The sequence below is a fragment of the Pelobates fuscus genome, chromosome 7, assembly GCF_036172605.1.
Source record: "Pelobates fuscus isolate aPelFus1 chromosome 7, aPelFus1.pri, whole genome shotgun sequence".
In the NCBI taxonomy this organism is placed as follows: domain Eukaryota; kingdom Metazoa; phylum Chordata; class Amphibia; order Anura; family Pelobatidae; genus Pelobates; species Pelobates fuscus.
Window position 1 is genome coordinate 28,998,198 of NC_086323.1, and position 17,820 is coordinate 29,016,017.

The window sequence follows — 17,820 nt, forward strand, 5'->3', positions numbered from 1 at the left end:
CTCCCACAGTGGTCCTTATACCCCCTTTTTTTTATTTATTTTTTTATTATTATTATTATTTTTTTTTTATTATTATTTCTTATTTTATTTATTTTTCGTCCCCCCTCCCTGCTTGATACATGGCAGGGAGGGGGGCTCTCCTTCCCTGGTGGTCCAGTGGCAGTTCAGTGGGGGGGGAGAGGGGGGCTGGCAGAGCTGTACTTACCTGTTCTGCAGCTCCTGTCAGCTCTCTCCTCCTCTGCGCCGTCCGTGCAGCTCCTTCTATCAGCTCACACTGTAAGTCTCGCGAGAGCCACTTACACTGGGAGCTGACCGAGGTGCTGACCGGACGGCGCAGAGGAGGAGAGAGCTGACAGGAGCTGCAGAACAGGTAAGTACAGCTCTGCCAGCCCCCCTCTCCCCCGGTCTGTATTATGGCAATGCAAATTGCCATAATACAGACCTTGACTCGAGTATAAGCCGAGTTGGGGTTTTTCAGCACAAAAAATGGGCTGAAAAACTCGGCTTATACTCGAGTATATACGGTAATTAGTTGTTTTATTTCATTTTCCTTTTTGTACAGATGGGACGGGGGCAAAATAATAAGGGGCATCAGGACTGTAGCGTTATGAACACAGGCATGTATGTTTAACACAAAGTGCTTCCAAATGTTCAGTTTAACATAGTATATTCTTATTCCAGGACAATTAGCAAAACATTTTGAAGCACACTGAAAGCAGTCCCATGATGGTCCCAGATTTACCATCATCTTGTACATAATTCTAAAGTGGAAATTTTATAAAATATTTTAATTACTGTAATAAGTAAAGTATGTGATTATACATTGCATTAGCCTGTCACAATTCCCATGTTCTCCATTTTTGGCAGAAATATATACAAATATGTACATTTACCTTCACACACATGTATACACAGAGAATAAAATACATCTATCAAACCACATTACCTCCAATTAGTCCCTTTTAAAGGAAAACTTGTTTTTTTGTTCCTAATGGAATATTGTTGTTATATTCTTATATAAAATTACAAAAAAATCTAATTGCCTGTTCTGTTTCTCATTAGACTGTCATCACTAGTCATGAACTGGTCACAGCCAATTGCTTGGCTACAGCGTGTACATTACTACATAACAAGGTAGGAATGACCATTTCACTCCAGGTATATATTATATACTCACATAGCACAGCCATGAATTTATATTGCAAACGCTTGTATACACGTTTCTCACCATTTCAATAACTTCCCATAAGATAAATATACAAATAATAATATTTAAGACCAGCATGGCTGGATGATTTTTGCCAAAGTCACAATATGTTTAAAGGCCGTCCTTGTATTTCATTAAAGGGACACTATAGTCCCGAAAACATCTTTAGCTTAATGAAGCAGTTTGGGTGTATATAGATCACACCTCTGAAGTTTCACTGCTCAATTTATTGCCATTTAGGATGTAAATTACTTTTGTTTCTGTTTATGCAGTCCTAGCCACACCTCCTCTAGCTGTGACTCACACAGCCTGCATGAAAAAAAAAAAAAGGTTTTATTTTCAATCAGATTACTTTAAAAAGTTTTTATTTATGCTCTGTACATTGAACTTGAATTACTTATAGGAAACTCCTGCTGGATCTAGCAAGTTTTTACAGAGCAAAAAAATTAAAAAATTCAAAATTATACAGGATTTGCAATAAAGGAAGTGTAAACATTAGAGGACTCTTTACAGGAAGTGTTTAGGAAGGCACGTGTTTAGGAAGTCACATGAAGGGAGGTGTGACTAGGGCTGCATAAACAAAGTGATTTAACTTCTAAATGTCAGAAAATTAAGCAGTGAAACTGCAGGAGCATGATCTATACACCAAAACTACTTCATTAAGCTAAAGTTGTTTTGGTGACTACAGTGTCCCTTTAATATTGCCTTTCCTTCTGTGTCCATTGCTGGAGGTGTATAAATATTTTTTTCACAACTAAAGTATAAATGAACTCCCAAGTGCAGCTTAATAAACCGTTTTCAAGCAGCCATGTATATTTGAAGAAAGGGATGGGGGGTGGGGGGGGAGGAGGGGAGGTCGGTTTACAAATATCTCAGGTAATCAAGCCCCAATCCTTGGAGAGCGGCATGATTAGTCTTGTTCCAGGCAGAGTATTACATGTAATAAACAGTGAAGGCAGCTCATTATGTGACAATTAACATCTTGGCGGAAGCAGCCAAGAACATTCATCACTATTAATGTCCAAGCAGTGAGCCAGTTATTCGTTTGATGAGAGGATGACATTCGCTAACTCTACATGAATACTGGAATATGGGTAGACAGGAAGAGAATGTAACGGCAAATATTCACAGGCATTCCCAATGTATCTCGGCAGCCTTAACTGAACTTTTATCATTCCATGCCAGGCATATCATTGGTTCTTAATGAAGAGGGGGTGAGTGCACAGTCCTGACAAAGCAACGTTTAAAGGGGACATTTACTGCTCTTCCAAGCCACCTTAATACCTATCCTGATGGCATGATAGAAGGGGAGAAATCTGGTAGCAATTCACACATTAAGGAGTGTTACATAACTAAACAAGGTTTCACAGACGTGTGGTTACATTGAATGTATGTACAAAGACAGAGCTGTGATTGTTCAGCGGGATGCTTTGTAAACTCCTAAAAAAAATGCATTGCCCACACTTCAGTTGCTTACATCCCTAGAATATGGAGCCTGCAGTTTGTAAGGGGAAATGGGAGAGCTCCAATATAGTTTACTGATATTAATACATACAATAGCTGGGAAAGTTTACTCGCAATCTCCTATGAATGCAAAACTTTGTTAATCCTACGCATCGTAAGTGAGCAGAGATTTGGCAGCTCCTCACTCTTCATTATCAGCAGGGAAAGTAGTGGAATAAGATTATGCAGACATCAAAAGTCAAACCTCACAGGCGTACACCAACCAACAGCAAATAGCTCATGTTCATTGACACATGTACCCTTTAGATAATTGTATCCATTTTACATGGCAAGTGTTAAATTAAGAAAACATCTCAAACCAGACAAATCCATAGTTTTTTTTTCTCAACATCCTTGAAAATGTACTGATACCAAGACAAAATTCGAACAATATTCAGCCATGTTGTGTGTCCATCATCATGGAAAATCCGTATCCTTAGAAAGCCCACCCAGAACCACGTGTTACATTAGGAGATATAAAAACAATTACCTGATGGACAATCTTGCTGAAAGCATCTTGAAGTTTACCGTGAATGGTACACAGCCTCTTGGCATCTCTGCTGGCTTCGTGGATTGGAATGAGTACTTTGTAAACTTCGTTCACTGCTTCATACATACCAGCCTGGAAACACACAGAAACATAAGAAAGGCTTAGACTTAACGTGAAGCTTTATTCAGCACACAGAATAGCACTGTGATTGGGGAGTGTTACACTCTGATCTCACTAAAGCCTAAAACTTGCTACAAAAATATTGTATGCCAGTAGTAGAGGGATGGATATAGCGATGTACACATTTTTTTAAAACAACCATAAACAATTAAAGTATAATATAGCAAATGATCTGAACTGTTTGGGTTAGGTTGGCTTAGGGTTAGACTCTCTGTGAAAGATTCTGGGATACCTGGAAATCCGTTAACCAAATATACCTGCTGTATACAATGATTGGGCAGAGCGAAACCCTGAAGACAGTTCTATAGGCTTGGAATAGAGAGTCTGGGAACATAGGGTGGTATTAAGGCTTGATAAAGGCTCATATATTGTACATGGCTATAACTGTTCCTGAAATAAATCCAGCTAATTTTGGATAGCACCCTGTGTGCCCAGGCTCTCTATTTTAGTTGATCTGTTGGAACCTGGCTTCTCATTCCTTGGTGCACCTGAGTGGATTGTATCCTTACTTTCCAGTGTGTGTGCTTCCAGTTTGGTGAAAAAAAAACTATAGGTTATTGGAACTGTGCCTAAATAATCTTCCATTGGCTTCCAACAAATAATGAATGGCCACATTCTAAAGCTGTTCTGTGTGTCTTCAGATGGACAGCAGCAGTTCACCGTCTATGAAGTATATAATCTTGTTCCATATGTATTTTGGATATTATATTTTACATTCAACCTCAGATTTAATGTAAATAATTTATAGTCAAAGGGAATGTGCGCCCAAGCTATCAATGTTATGGAAGACCACGTAGAGCCAGTAGGTCCAGGATGTGGTCAGCAGTGATACAGATGGGGATATCTCTTCTCACCAGTCAATCTGAAGTATTTTCTTGCATGAACAGAGATAAGTCTCTCATTGCACGGGAGACTCTTTATTCAGACTCATTTGAGAAATATTAATTGCTTGGAAGCCGTCTGGTGGACAGATGTTACAAATTCGTATAAATAGAAGATAATTGTATTTAAATGTATTGGTGAGAGTGAAATGTTATGTTTAACAGGAAGTAGTACTGTATTCTCATAACAAATTAGATAAATGGATTTATAAATGGATTTTTTCCAGCAGTTAAAAAAAAAAAAAAAAAAAAAAAACACATTCCAGTTTATGGTTTTAATGTGCCACAATCCACTCATCAGCAAATAAAATCCTCAAGAGATCATATAACATATAATAAAGTAGCTGGTAACGTTTCTGCTTGTAAAACCTCTAAAGGCGAAGGATTATGTTGTATCAGATTTATAACATGTACAGAGCCATTCTGTGCATCAAGGAGGCAGGCACATGTTAAGGATCAGGAGCTGGTTTACATAAAACACAACGCTTAGATATAAATATATAGAGATGGGGTATTACCCAGGTGATGCTTCACTACCAGACTCTCAGCGTCCTCTTTCATAGACCGGCTGAGGATGATGGGAAGTTACTTTACTTATGCCCTTATTTAATATTTTTTGGATAAGATTTTTCAAATTATTTAATATTTTTGAGAATTATCCGTTCAAAATATTAAAAAGATCAAAAACTTGATTCTATATAAAAATATTACAATATTAAAATATTTTTCAAAAAATGGATTTTTAAAGTTTATCGAAAGATATTACGTAATTTGAGAAGGTTATCCAAAAACATTAAATTGTGTTTCCAGTTTATTCACGGAGTGCGTAAAACACAGCCAACTTTACTATATGGGCTTTGGTTTGGTTATCAAAATAATATTTAGTATTAAAAGCAAAAAAAACAAAAAAAACAAAAACCTATAACAGTGCTTTAAAGAAATGGACATGTAAAACGTGTTACCATTGAGAAGGAGGCTGCAGCTTGTTCCAGAAGTCCCACCAGACCGGCCTCTGTGAAATATTTCCCAGAGCATATTCCTTCCTCATCTGGTGACACCACATCATCCGAAACAGCAGACTCTTCCAGGACATTGGAAGAAATATTCTGCAGGAACAAAAAGCTTCAATCAGGCACAGCATGGCAATCAGGAGTAGCAGGTCCTACAAATACTACTGCTGGTTTATAACATTTCTGGGTATATTACATAGGCCTCTATGGGAACCCCTACTGCATGTTTCAAGAAGCAAATAGGAAGAGGAAATCTGAGCCCTGCACTATACAATACAATTTGTCCATACGGTTTCCCACTAATGTAGTTCACAGGATCATCCCGTAGTCTCAATGTAATGCAAAATGCCTAAAAGGCTCTTAGAGATATTGTGAGGACAAAGCAACCTTGTGAAAATAGCAGTGTGTTTACACAGTATAGACCCTCCTTGCTTCACCCTTTACGTGTGCTAAATTTAAAGAGCCAGTAGTCACTGGGGTATTAAATCACATCTCAGGTCATAGTGAGATTCCATTGCTATGGATTGCCCTAGGAACCATCTAAACCAGTGATCCCCAACCCAGTCCTCAAGTACACCTTAATAGTCCAGGATTTAGGTATTACCTAGTTGTGTCTAAGTTGTTTTTAGAAAGAAAGAAAAAACACGTTATACACAACAGGGTAAATCGTAAATCCTGGCCTGTTAAGGGGTACTTGAGAACTGGGTTGGGAACCCGTGATCTAAACAATCACCCCCCATAGTGCCAGGGCAGCGTTCATTCTTCACTACTTGCTGGGTGAAGTGATAGAATTTTCATCATCACTATGCTGGCTATGGTCAGCAATGCAGTATGGGGCATAGAATGGGCCAGTGGGCCTGAATGGCAGATTACCTGGAAGGTTACACAGCCAACAGGGAGATATTTGCGATCCTCCAGCATGCTTAAATATTCAGCCACAAGAGCTGCTGAGTGCACGAGGCACTGCGCCGATTCTGCATGGTTGCTCCGTTCAGAGTGTTTCCCTGCCATGTTCTGCAGCCACGTTAAACGCAGGTCTGGCGAGGTCTGATAGCCTTTTGCAATTCTGATTCAAGTGAAAGGATTAACATGGTTATGGCCACATCCTGTATCTATAAGGGTGGAAGTCTCAACAACTCTTACAGAAAACATAATATGGCTAGTCTAACTCCGTGCAAATAAAAGGTTAAATAATGTTAGAGGCACAGGTAACTCTGCTTTAAAAAGATGTAAAATGTCTGTGAAAGACAAGCGTGCCTATTAACTCTGAGTGCCAGGTAGTCAGCTATGAGATATGTGTTTTATCCCTTTTGGCACTAAGCTGTGGTGCCAGCCTCCTCCCCCTCACAGTCTCACTCATTTGTTATATTACTTTTACTATTTGGATGAAACCATACCGGCATACACACATGTACATAACACAATAGACAGCACAGCAGCCATCTTGTCTCTCTTTGTCTATACAGATTTGCTGGGTTTAACTGGATATTAGTGTGATTTGCAGTGGATTAAGTTTCAATCTAACTATAAGAATATCCAACAGGTAAAATATTATCGTGTTAGTGGATATATTACATTTTGTTTACTTGCAACATATATATATTAATAGTGTGAACACGCATATATTGTTAACCCCTTCATGGCAGATCACACGCCAAGACAGTGAGGATATAACAGAATACTTCTAAATTCTCATCATGAAATGTCTAACTTCAGAATTGTATACCACGTATCATTACATGTTCATAGAGGTTTCTTTCCCAGGCAAAGTTGGGTTTAAAGAGTGGTGGATGCATGGAACAGCCTCTCAGTATCCTATACATTCCTATGTAATAGAAGGCAGGTGTAGTGAGATCTGGGCAGATAATAAGGATAATGGTAGAAAGGACTCTATATAACACCACACTAGATTGCCCATAACATCTCCCCTACCTGTACATAAGATCAATAAGCATCTCTGGGTCTTCCTGGTGCTCTTTCATTTTAACAGTGTCTGAAAGAATCATGTGGAGGTTAAATACCAGATCCTGGACCTGAAAAGCACAAAAATATATATTAGCAAAACATTTAACCGCATACAGTTCATTTACTTACCAGTTTTCAAGTGTGCTCTAGTATCTAGTTGTCATTATGAACCAACTTAATGGCACTTGTTTTATGAACCTCGGAAAGAGGAATAGCTAAATAAACCCTGTCCGGAACTGAACTTTCAACATGTATGACAGATACTGCAGTGGGAGCACGAATTATTCACTATGTAGTTTATTTCCTTTATCAAAATGGTTAAAAGCACCATGAGCACTTACTCACAGGGCCCAGCACACAGTACCATGGTGGTCAAAATAATATACAATGAACGCCCAAGCTATGCCCTGACTGCCCAGCATACAATGAAAAATCTATCACTGTACATAGCTATTATTTAGTTCGCCAACACCCTTCACAGATTGTTTTGCCGTGATGTCAGGGCTGGGGTTTGTAGGTGCTGAGATGCCAAAATGTAGAATCTAACTCTGTACAAAGCATGGGTTCAAATAACTACGACTCAACTCCTTTAAGGTTTTAGAACTTTGTTTAGGAGTCCCTGGAATTCCATTGGCACAGACACGACGATGATTTGGGTGACACTGTAAAGTTTCCTTACCTGGTCAGGAAAGGTGGTTTCTCGTAGCTCCAGGTCCTCCTCTGCATATGTTAAAATAGTCTTCAGTGATCGTCTTAAAAACTCTTCATTGAAATTCTGTGATGTCCCAACAAGAGAGGACAGCGACATAGTGACCTGCATTTTCACACGGGCAAAATTCTGCAAAACAGGAGAAATAAATGTCGCGGTTTAATGAAGAGACTATCAAGGAGACCAGATAAGGGAGGACCGTAGAGCATGTAGTAATAAGGGAGGTGAATGACTCCCTTCAATCACTTACAGCCTTGTATACTGATTGTGAAATTACATTCAGTAGAAATTATTATAAAGATTTTTCCATGTCAATGGGCTATAACAACTGGCATGGAAGTAGACTAAAATTCTTCTATATCAGTATGAATAGCAGAGCAGCATGACCATGCTTACATTTCCAATTTCAAAGTTCTGTCTCATGAGAAGGTAGAGTGAGGCGCTGGCGTGCGACCGAATGGTGCCAATACTACTGCTGCAGTGGCGGAGTAGTCGCAGACAGAGATCTGCGCATTGTTCGGTCTCCTCTTCAAAAAGAAGCTCTGGAAACTTGGACAAGAGAAAACACTAATTAACAATTAAAAGTGCGAATAAATAAATTAGTAAAAACGGATACTGCGCCATTGCCGAGGAGACTTTTGTAACACACTCCTGACACACAAGGTAATACCTTGAGACAGCCAGAGAGAAGGAATTTGTATTTGGTAATATTTATTCACACATTTAAAGCAGTTTGACTATAAAGTTAAGGCTCATGCGTGGTCCTGTGGAGGCCGTAGCGACCTATTCATTCACACATTGCATGGAGGACGGAGACTTGCTGTTTCGATATTTCGACATAACACATAACGTCTGAATAAACATAACATTTATACCAGATGATTTGCCAACGACGCCATTAGTAAATATTTTATTAACCCATTTATAATGATCACCAGAATGTTTTGTGTGTTCTGGTAAAAATGAAATCTTCACAACAGTATGCATAAATACTTTATTTAGTTTTTATCAGCTGGGGAATAATTTAAAGGGGCTTTCTATGCACCATAGCCACTACCGCACACCATAGCCATTTCTTTTACTAGCTTGACACTTACCTGTGTCCTACATGCATCCACGGTCTTTAGGTCTACTTTGATATATACAACAACAAGAGAAAAAGGCTGCGCCAAAATAAAACAAAATAAAATATATAAATAATAAAATTAGTCCCAATATAAATAGGAAAATAAAATGTCTGTTTCACACGTTCCACTGGTAGAGTGTTCCCTCTTTCTTTGATACTTTAAATCCTCTCGTGATATGGAAAACACAAAGGGGAAAGGACCAATCGTGCAGAGTGTATAAGATTCGTGGCAATAAAATAATAAGATGTATTACACTCACATTTACATGAGCTATATAGCTGGTTATAGCTCATGTAAATGTGAGTGTAATACATCTTATTATTTTATTGCCACGAATCTTATACACTCTGCACGATTGGTCCTTTCCCCTTTGTGTTTTCCATATCACGAGAGGATTTGAAGTATCAAAGAAAGAGGGAACACTCTACCAGTGGAACGTGTGAAACAGACATTTTATTTTCCTATATATATTGGGACTAATTTTATTATTTATGTATTTCACTTTGTTTTATTTTGGCGCAGCCTTTTTCTCTTTTTGTTGTACATTCTCACTCCAGAGGGTAAGAGGGTTACCCTCTGTAAGGTTGCTGCCTACTTATTATATTATTAGCGCTAACCTATTTTCTACTTTTTGTCTACTTTGATATATCTCTAAATTGGAAGTGCTCATTCGGCTTTATCGATGCATCATTTTGTCCCAATTAGGAATGAATTCATTAACAGAGTAAGACTGCTAACAGGCTCAGTCAATTAATGATTTTGAAATTAGGACAAAATCAATACTGAGAAAGTAGAAAAGTAACTTCCGCTTTAGCTTTCCATCTATTCAAATGTGTTTGGCATTACTCTATAGACAGAGCTATCTGTATCTGGCAGCTCCATATTCTCTGATATGTCGACGCATTTTGTACCATATGTGCAGTGAAAACGTGACATTCTTCTCTGTACATTATAATACAATTAAAAGGCAACTAGGGATGGACAATTTCTCCCACCACCCATTTTCTTTTTATATTGTGTTTTTGTTTTCTACAACCACAAAAGAACAATGCATCATAGTATTTACAAAACATTAACGAGTAATGATTATTCTCCTATTTTAAACACATTCAATAATGCACTAGAAATATTGCAAAACTTTAATAAAAGATATTTACCATCAAAGTTTAGTGAATCTATCTACCGCTACAGCTACACTACTCGCTTACCATGAAGAGACACTCAAACCAGAAATATTTTTTGTACAGAGCCGCTGTACAGGGGAAAGAGAAGGCTTGGTACAACGTGCGCATGCAGCACACGCAATATGTTCCAGCTGCTTGATTCTGGCGTACAGCTGCAGCAATTTTTTAAGAATTCAGAACGGACAGTTGGTGCAGGGTACTACCTGCAATATCAACTTTGAGATTAGGTAAATTTGAGATGGTTCTGAGACTGGTTCTCAGACTGTAGACATTACCAAAAAACAAACAAAAAAAAAACAAAAAAAAAACAAAAAACGTTTTACCTTTGAGACGAGGGCTCTTTGCGTAGCAAAACAGTGCTGTAGATATAGAGCACTTTGATTGCACGCCATGCTGTGCAGGAGTGTCTTCAGAACACCTCCCAGTATGCTCTCCTTGGACTCCGTCAGAGAAACCGTCTGCACAAAATAGGATTTGTAAGTGTATAGGCATCCTGACACAATTCCACCCTGCATATATTTATGTTTTAAATATATGATGTTTTTCTTCTGGTCTAAATATTTAAATCCCAACCTTTCACACTTCAGTGAATAGTGAAGTGAGTTATAAAACAAGTTACTGTAAATATTCTCCAACGCTCTGATTTTGCAGTTCTGTTTTAGAAAACAAACCCCTTAAACAAGTAAACAATGCCTTAAAGTGTACCCAGATCTCAGCAGGAGAAGCGTAATGGAGCTGTGCTATTTCCCCCTCTTCCTCTTCATTAACCAGAAAGCTACCTCATCAGTGAACCACCAAATAATACCATCTGTCAATTTAGGATTTTCAAGGTAAATAAGTACTCCAACTAAGCTAGATGGCTTTTGTTCTAATTTGTTTATTTTCCCACAAATGAGAAATTCAATAAAGGGTCGTGTGGTGGCTTACTAGATCCAAAGACCTCACATGCTCCCACTTTCAGCCATTTGTCTAAATTCAGTACATTTCATACCTGGACAATTATCTCTAGTGTGTCCAAAATTATTAGATTTGCTTCTGTTGCCAGGTTGCCATCTATAAGTGCTTCGTGATCCAACTCTGCTCTCGATCTAGCATAGAAAGAGAATAACAAAATATGACAATTCTCAAATCGCTGCAATGGGAGCATCACCAAGACAAATATTCCAAGGGAAAGTCACACAGGATGTAAATTAAACACAGTTTAGTAGAGAGCAGTGCAGCAGGACTCTAAAGAGAAACATTTCCTGTTACCGAATTTAACTCGATTCAATGGTGGTTCGAGTAATGTTAGGTACAGACCCTGTGTTATGGCCATGCATTAGAGTCCTTTTGCTGTAGACCTCTCCCACAAAACATTTTATAGTTTGAAACAATGTAGTAAGATAAAGCCCTGATGGGTGTAGGGTGTATCAATTGAGCCCAAATTGCAATAAGTGAAACTTACAGCTCTTTTAAAGGCTGTTTATGAAAGTCTATCACATGACAGGAGGTTTCATATTTGCATAACTCTCTTTACTGCAACTCCCAGCAGCACAGATCATAAGAGAGCAACCAATAAAAAAACACGTGAATGGCACCATACCACCATACCACCAGTTCCCCCAGAGGGATCACCACCAGCGACCAAACATGACTTACAGATACTCCTGCATGAATTCCACAAAATGCTGGTGAAGGAGCTTGCAGGGCTCAGAGCTGACTTACAAACCACTAACGACTGAGTGCGTGCCACAGAGGCTGACATGACAGAAGTCACAACAAATTTAACAAACATACAGACCTCGGTGCAACAGCTCCAAAAGTCCCAACACAACCTGACCCTACACCTGAATGCCCTAGAGAACAGCCATAGACGAAATAATATTAAAATCCGAGGCATTCCAACAAGTGTCACATCAGAAGAGCTGCCACATTACATAAGAAAGCTAATGGCAACAATATTACCTCCAGCGATGGCAAGGAAACTAATAACCGATGGAATATACCGGGTTGCAGGCCCCCTTAGAGCTCCCTCACAAACAGCACGTGACGTCATCCTACGCTGTATGTCCTCGCAAGACAAGGGACAGATAATGGCGGCACAAGACCCCACTACCTAATCTTCTACCAAGATTTAACGAGGGCCACCCTTCAATGGCGCCGATCACTCCACCCAGTGACCCAACAACTGTAAGCAGCCAACATGAGCTACAGGTGGGCAGCACCAGGATCGCTAATGGCCACGCACAACGGGACTACCCATACACTTACCTCTCTTGCAGAAGCCCTGATCTTCCTTGAAACTCTGGGACTGAAAGCGGCGTACGTACAAACCCTAGATGGAACCTGGGACCCAGATAACAGCGCCCCCTTTATCCAACGCACTGCCCCGGCACACCACCAGTCCCACATGAATGCAGCTGAAAGAAACAACCCCAAGGACACTGCACAGAGACTATGAATAACCGGGCTCTTCGGACACTAACGATAAGAATGTTTATTTACCTGTTTATCTGTTACTCAGCGTAGCGCAGCTCAAATTAGGGAACGAGCGACAGGAACTTATACCTATACTTATGATAAGATTGTTTATACCCCAGTTTATCAGTTCCCAAGTTGCACAGCATAGCGCAGCTCAAATCCTGGCACAAACGATAGGGTTCCTACCTACACCTACCAGACACACAGGGACCCCCCTCAAAGGCCCCCGACTCCACCACAGACACCTACCACCGTGCCAACACGCACACACCCAATAGACGAGATGACAACCCCCCCACCCCCCTGCTAACCCCCTTGGTTAGGGGTATCAAACAGTACATCTCTATCACTGAACACCACACTGAGATGGAAACGCAACCGAAGGGGTGGAAAACACACACATGACCAACAAGAGACCTAAGCACAGCTCGGCAGCACCCCACATCGGATTTAATCCCAGTCATAGGAACTATATAGTACTGTTTGCTAAACACACGGTTCTGAGATATTAATGACACCTACCGACAACCAAAGCATCTTCTCTGCACACACAGCCTCAGAACCACAAATCCAACCTCAATTTCAAGCTTGATATAACTCATGAGCATTGACATGTCCTGTACACCTTAGGAAGATCTCATTTAACCTCTGGCATGCCCTATCAAACGCAGTAGATACACAAAAAAAAGTGCTGTATAATCGCTAATAACTCTTTGTCACACAAATGTATGCCTGTTTATGACCTGTCTCTGCTGTTGTGGCAGAATAGGTACTTATGTACCATTTATGCACGACAAAATAAAGAATTAAAAAAACAAAAAAAAAAAAAACACTTCAATGTTATACAAAAGGACCTGTCACACACATCACTTCCTCTTTCTTTGCTGCTCCAGCAATGCACAGGTCAGAGTATTTTATCCTTGTGACTGCTCACTGCTAATTGTCTTATATATTCTGTGATTTTGTGTTATAAATATTATATTTTTATCTTGTTGCTCTTGCGGACTTGTCCCCACTACCTTTCTGCTAGACATGTGCAATTCGTTTCGGTCCGAATGTGAATTCGGATGAATTTCGGGCAATTCAGACATTCGGGTACTTCCGAATGTCCAAATAGCTGAATTGCCGAAGTTCCAGAGTTCCGAAATTGCAGAATTTCCGAAGTATCAAAGTTCTGAAGCACAGTATTGCCTAAGTACTAATATACTTACCCAGTGGAAGAATGAAGAATGTTACACTGTATACAAGTTTAAATAAATAGTAAACAAACATAGCCAGGATTCAGCTGTAAGCATTTGCAACACTTACAACAATCAAGTAACACACATTCATATAACATGTAGATTACTTAGCCAGTCAATGGAATGACAGGAATGAATAAGTAGATAACTCCCTAATTCCCACGGTATTAGGGAACTATCTACTAAAAGCCACCAGCCGATTTTGGTCCACTGGACCCAGGCCCTATTCACAATCTCCCTCCTTCTATCCAGCCTACACATTCAGAGACTTGTACCACCGAGGCACAGAATGGTCGAGAGGCTCTAGAGGAAGAGTCCTTGAATTTCTATATTCGATATTTCTGTTCCTTTTTCTATGATATTTGGATCTTCTCTGGTCATATATGATGTTTTATTTATATTGCATGGTATTATCGTTTTAGTAGTTAGATAGACTATCATAGTCCTTTTCTACGATAGCATGATGTTCTATGTTTAATTTACTTAATCTAACTTATACAGTAGTAGATAAATAGTTATGGTATGATGGACAAGAGGTCACTTCAGATGCCTTTCACTTCTTTCTGTTTCTTTTCAGTGTGATCGGTGCTTTTTGCTTCTAATCTGCAATCTACAGCTGTTATGGACGTTTCCAAGGCCTCAGTTTGGATTCATTGATCGTTGTTATGGTTAATTACAATTGTTTGATGTTTGGACTTTCAGACATTTGAACTTTACCTATATTAGTTTGCTACAAAGAAAGAGGAAGTGATGTGTGTGACAGGTCCTTTTGTATAATATTGAAGTGGTTTTTGATTAGTTGTTCTGATCTGTGCTGCTGGAAGTTTTAGCAAAGAGTTCTGCAAATATTCGCCTCCTGTCATGTGATAAAATTAAGATTATAAATACACTATGTTAGCATAATCTACAATTATATCAATAACGACAATATAAAAAAAAAAAAATCCAGTGGGACTTCCCCTTTTGAAAATATTCTTTCTGCAAGTTAGAGGCAGAAACACTACATATACACACACTATAAGGACATTACTTAAACTAGATGGGAACACGAAACAGAATACATTTAATAGCCTGCTTGTCTCCTATAAAGTGGTTTCATTTATTGGATAACAAATCTTCCACCCAAAAATTACCAAGACAAAAGAGATAAGACAAACAAGATGCAACTTAAACAATATAAAATGTGTTATCAAATGAAATATTATTATTATCAACACCCCTGGTCATTACAGTAACAGGATATAATGACTGTTAGGAGACAGGGTACAGGAACACAGAGCTTTTTAGAAAACCTCAGCCTTCTCAAAACGCCTCCAGGTTCTACTGTATGAAATCATAGCACAGGGGTAGGCAACCTTTTAGCAGCACTGTGCCGATATAGGATTGTGATGTCCCATAGACTGCCGATCCTATTTTTTTTAAATTGAGGTGTCTATATTGCCATATTCTGCTTGTGTTATTTTGACTGTAAATTGCTTTGTATCGTTGTATTTGTGCGTATATGAGCTATTATATTGTATATGTTCGTTAGTAGTTTATGGTATCGTGTATGATACCTCTGAATGTGGGCTGTGTATGAGGGCTGCTTGTGGAAGTGTGTGTGGATGGATATGTCACATTGTGTGTTTGGTAGTGTGTGGGGGCTGTTTGGGGTATTGTATGTGAGAGGCTGCATGTGGGGTTGTGTGCATGTATGTGGATTGTTAGTGGTGTTGCGTTTGTGGGCATTGTGTGTTGTGTGTGTGTGTGTGTGGGCTGTTCATATTATTTGTATGAGGGGAGAGTTATTCTGCATTTCTGTGTATATCTAGCAGTGTGGGTAGGTTCCCTGGGTTCCAGTGGGGACCAGGCTGGCCAGGTACAGGTTAAGGACAGGAGCTGGGATAGCTGTCGATGGCTGCTCTACTACAGTGTGGATTCCCATTCACAAGTGCTGGGAGGAAGTGATCTGAGATCACTTCCTCTATGTGCTGCAATGCATAAATTGAGGATTGTCCTTCACCACCTCTTCGTATTAGCAGATATCTGAAGTTTTACTAGGACTGCTGATAGGCCAGAGTGTGTTTGGCTCTAGCAGCCTTGAGTGCCGTGCAAAGACACCTCGAGTGCCGTGCATGGCACTAGTGCCGTAGGTTGCCTACCCCTGTCATAGCACATCATGCAAACACCATTAAAATGTAGCATGATGCGTTATTAGATAGCAAGGAAGGAATGTGGCAGTATACATTGGAGCTCTGTGTCCACAAAGTAATATTCATTACAAAGTGTATTCATTGGACCACTTTGCCTAGGGAGTAGCGGAGTATCCATTCGAGCTCTGTGTCAGGAATTAATGGAACACTAGCTATTAGAATTACTGTGCTCAGATAGAAACAGATCAGTATCAATTAGAGCTCTGTGATCACAAAGAAACTAAGGAGAATTCAAAATAATTTTATTTACTAAATCACTGTGTCAGCAACAGAATAGATCACAAACCTGGAACACAGGGCAGGAGCAGATTTACCATTAGAGTCCATTGGCCACCATGTGGGTGGTCCTACATTTAATATAGTAAAGCAGTATATATAGGCAGATATATTGTTATTGTGAAAGGGAACTAATTAAAGGGACACTCTAAACTCCATAATGAACTATGCCTAGCTTCTGCATGATTAAATGTCTTCCCTGATAGGTTTCTCTTTAATATTTTACTACTGCAGATTTAGAGTGCACACAGAAAGGCGCCCCCACGCACGTAAAGGCAGATAACGGGAGTTTAATTTATTAACTGGACATTTCATGCATAAAAACACAAACAAATATTCAACATTGACAAATATATATATATATATACACACACACACACACACACACACGCACACACACACACACATATATAAACACACAGCACATGGGCGTCACATTTCCCACCTCCCACGTACCTGTTAACGCTGTGCTAAAACTCTGAACAGATAAATATATTCATATTTATATATTTAACTGGAAAAAAAAAAAGCTTGCAAAACCTGCAGTTCTCTTGTCTGCTGCCTTTACAAGCCATTCCCTTCCAACCCTGCCCTGCCCAGACTTTCTGTGGCTGTCCAATCACAGACTCCCCAATGCAACTCAAGAAGTCTTTGCAAAGAAAGTGATCTGAGCAATTGCCTGACTCTTGAGTTTAGCTCTACTGACCAAACCAGGAAGTAACAGAACCGGTTGACTGCTTGAAAGCCAGGGGTGTGTGACTAGGTTAATTTATAACATTTATAGAAATCTGCACTTTTTTGTAATAATAAAAAATAGGACACACTCTTCTCACATAAAGCATTTCAGCAAGCTAAAGTGCTTTAGGGTTCTGGAGTGTCCCTTTAAATTTAGTATTGGGGTTTAAGAAGAGTTAAACCAGGGATTAAGGTAAAGGGTTTGGGCTTTGAGTGCTTATATTTGGGACCAAGGAAAGAGTTTGTTTAGGTTTTGGAAGGGGTTCAATTTAGGGATGGGGAAAATGTGTGTTTAGGGTACAGGCATGTGGAATTTCAAGGGTTATTTGCAAAGTACCCACTCTCATACAATTGTCCGTTAAAACTGAAGTAGCTGTTATACAATATGAATCACTCAGTGCTGTCCCTGCTTCTCCTGCAAGGAATTCCCTCTAGAACGGTTTCTGCAGCTCTGCAATCAAGCGTAGAAGGCTGACGGGACTGCAGAGGACACAGGCCAAGGCTCCTGACTGTTATCTCCCCTAACCAGCCCACCTAAGCTCAATTAAACCATTGCAAGTGCAGTAAATTGGCACTCCTTGCAGGACAGACAGGCACTTGTGGGAAGATGCCTACTCCCTCCTAATTGTTTTTTTTTTTCCAACATACGCACGGCAAAGC

The 17,820-nt window shown here is 39.6% G+C and overlaps 1 protein-coding gene across 8 annotated transcripts in view; it reads right to left on the minus strand.

Moving 5' to 3' along the window:
• DOCK7 (dedicator of cytokinesis 7) overlaps positions 1-17,820 on the minus strand; it is a 137,910-nt gene that overhangs the window by 15,631 nt on the left and 104,459 nt on the right. For all 8 annotated transcript variants that reach the window (XM_063427858.1, XM_063427857.1, XM_063427854.1 and 5 more), the window contains 8 exons: positions 11,248-11,344; positions 10,580-10,714; positions 8,342-8,494; positions 7,916-8,074; positions 7,204-7,304; positions 6,145-6,337; positions 5,224-5,367; positions 3,201-3,332 (listed from right to left, as the gene is read on the minus strand). In XM_063427858.1, the coding sequence (XP_063283928.1) occupies positions 3,201-3,332; positions 5,224-5,367; positions 6,145-6,337; positions 7,204-7,304; positions 7,916-8,074; positions 8,342-8,494; positions 10,580-10,714; positions 11,248-11,344 (1,114 nt within the window). The remainder of the gene's footprint in view (positions 1-3,200; positions 3,333-5,223; positions 5,368-6,144; positions 6,338-7,203; positions 7,305-7,915; positions 8,075-8,341; positions 8,495-10,579; positions 10,715-11,247; positions 11,345-17,820) is intronic.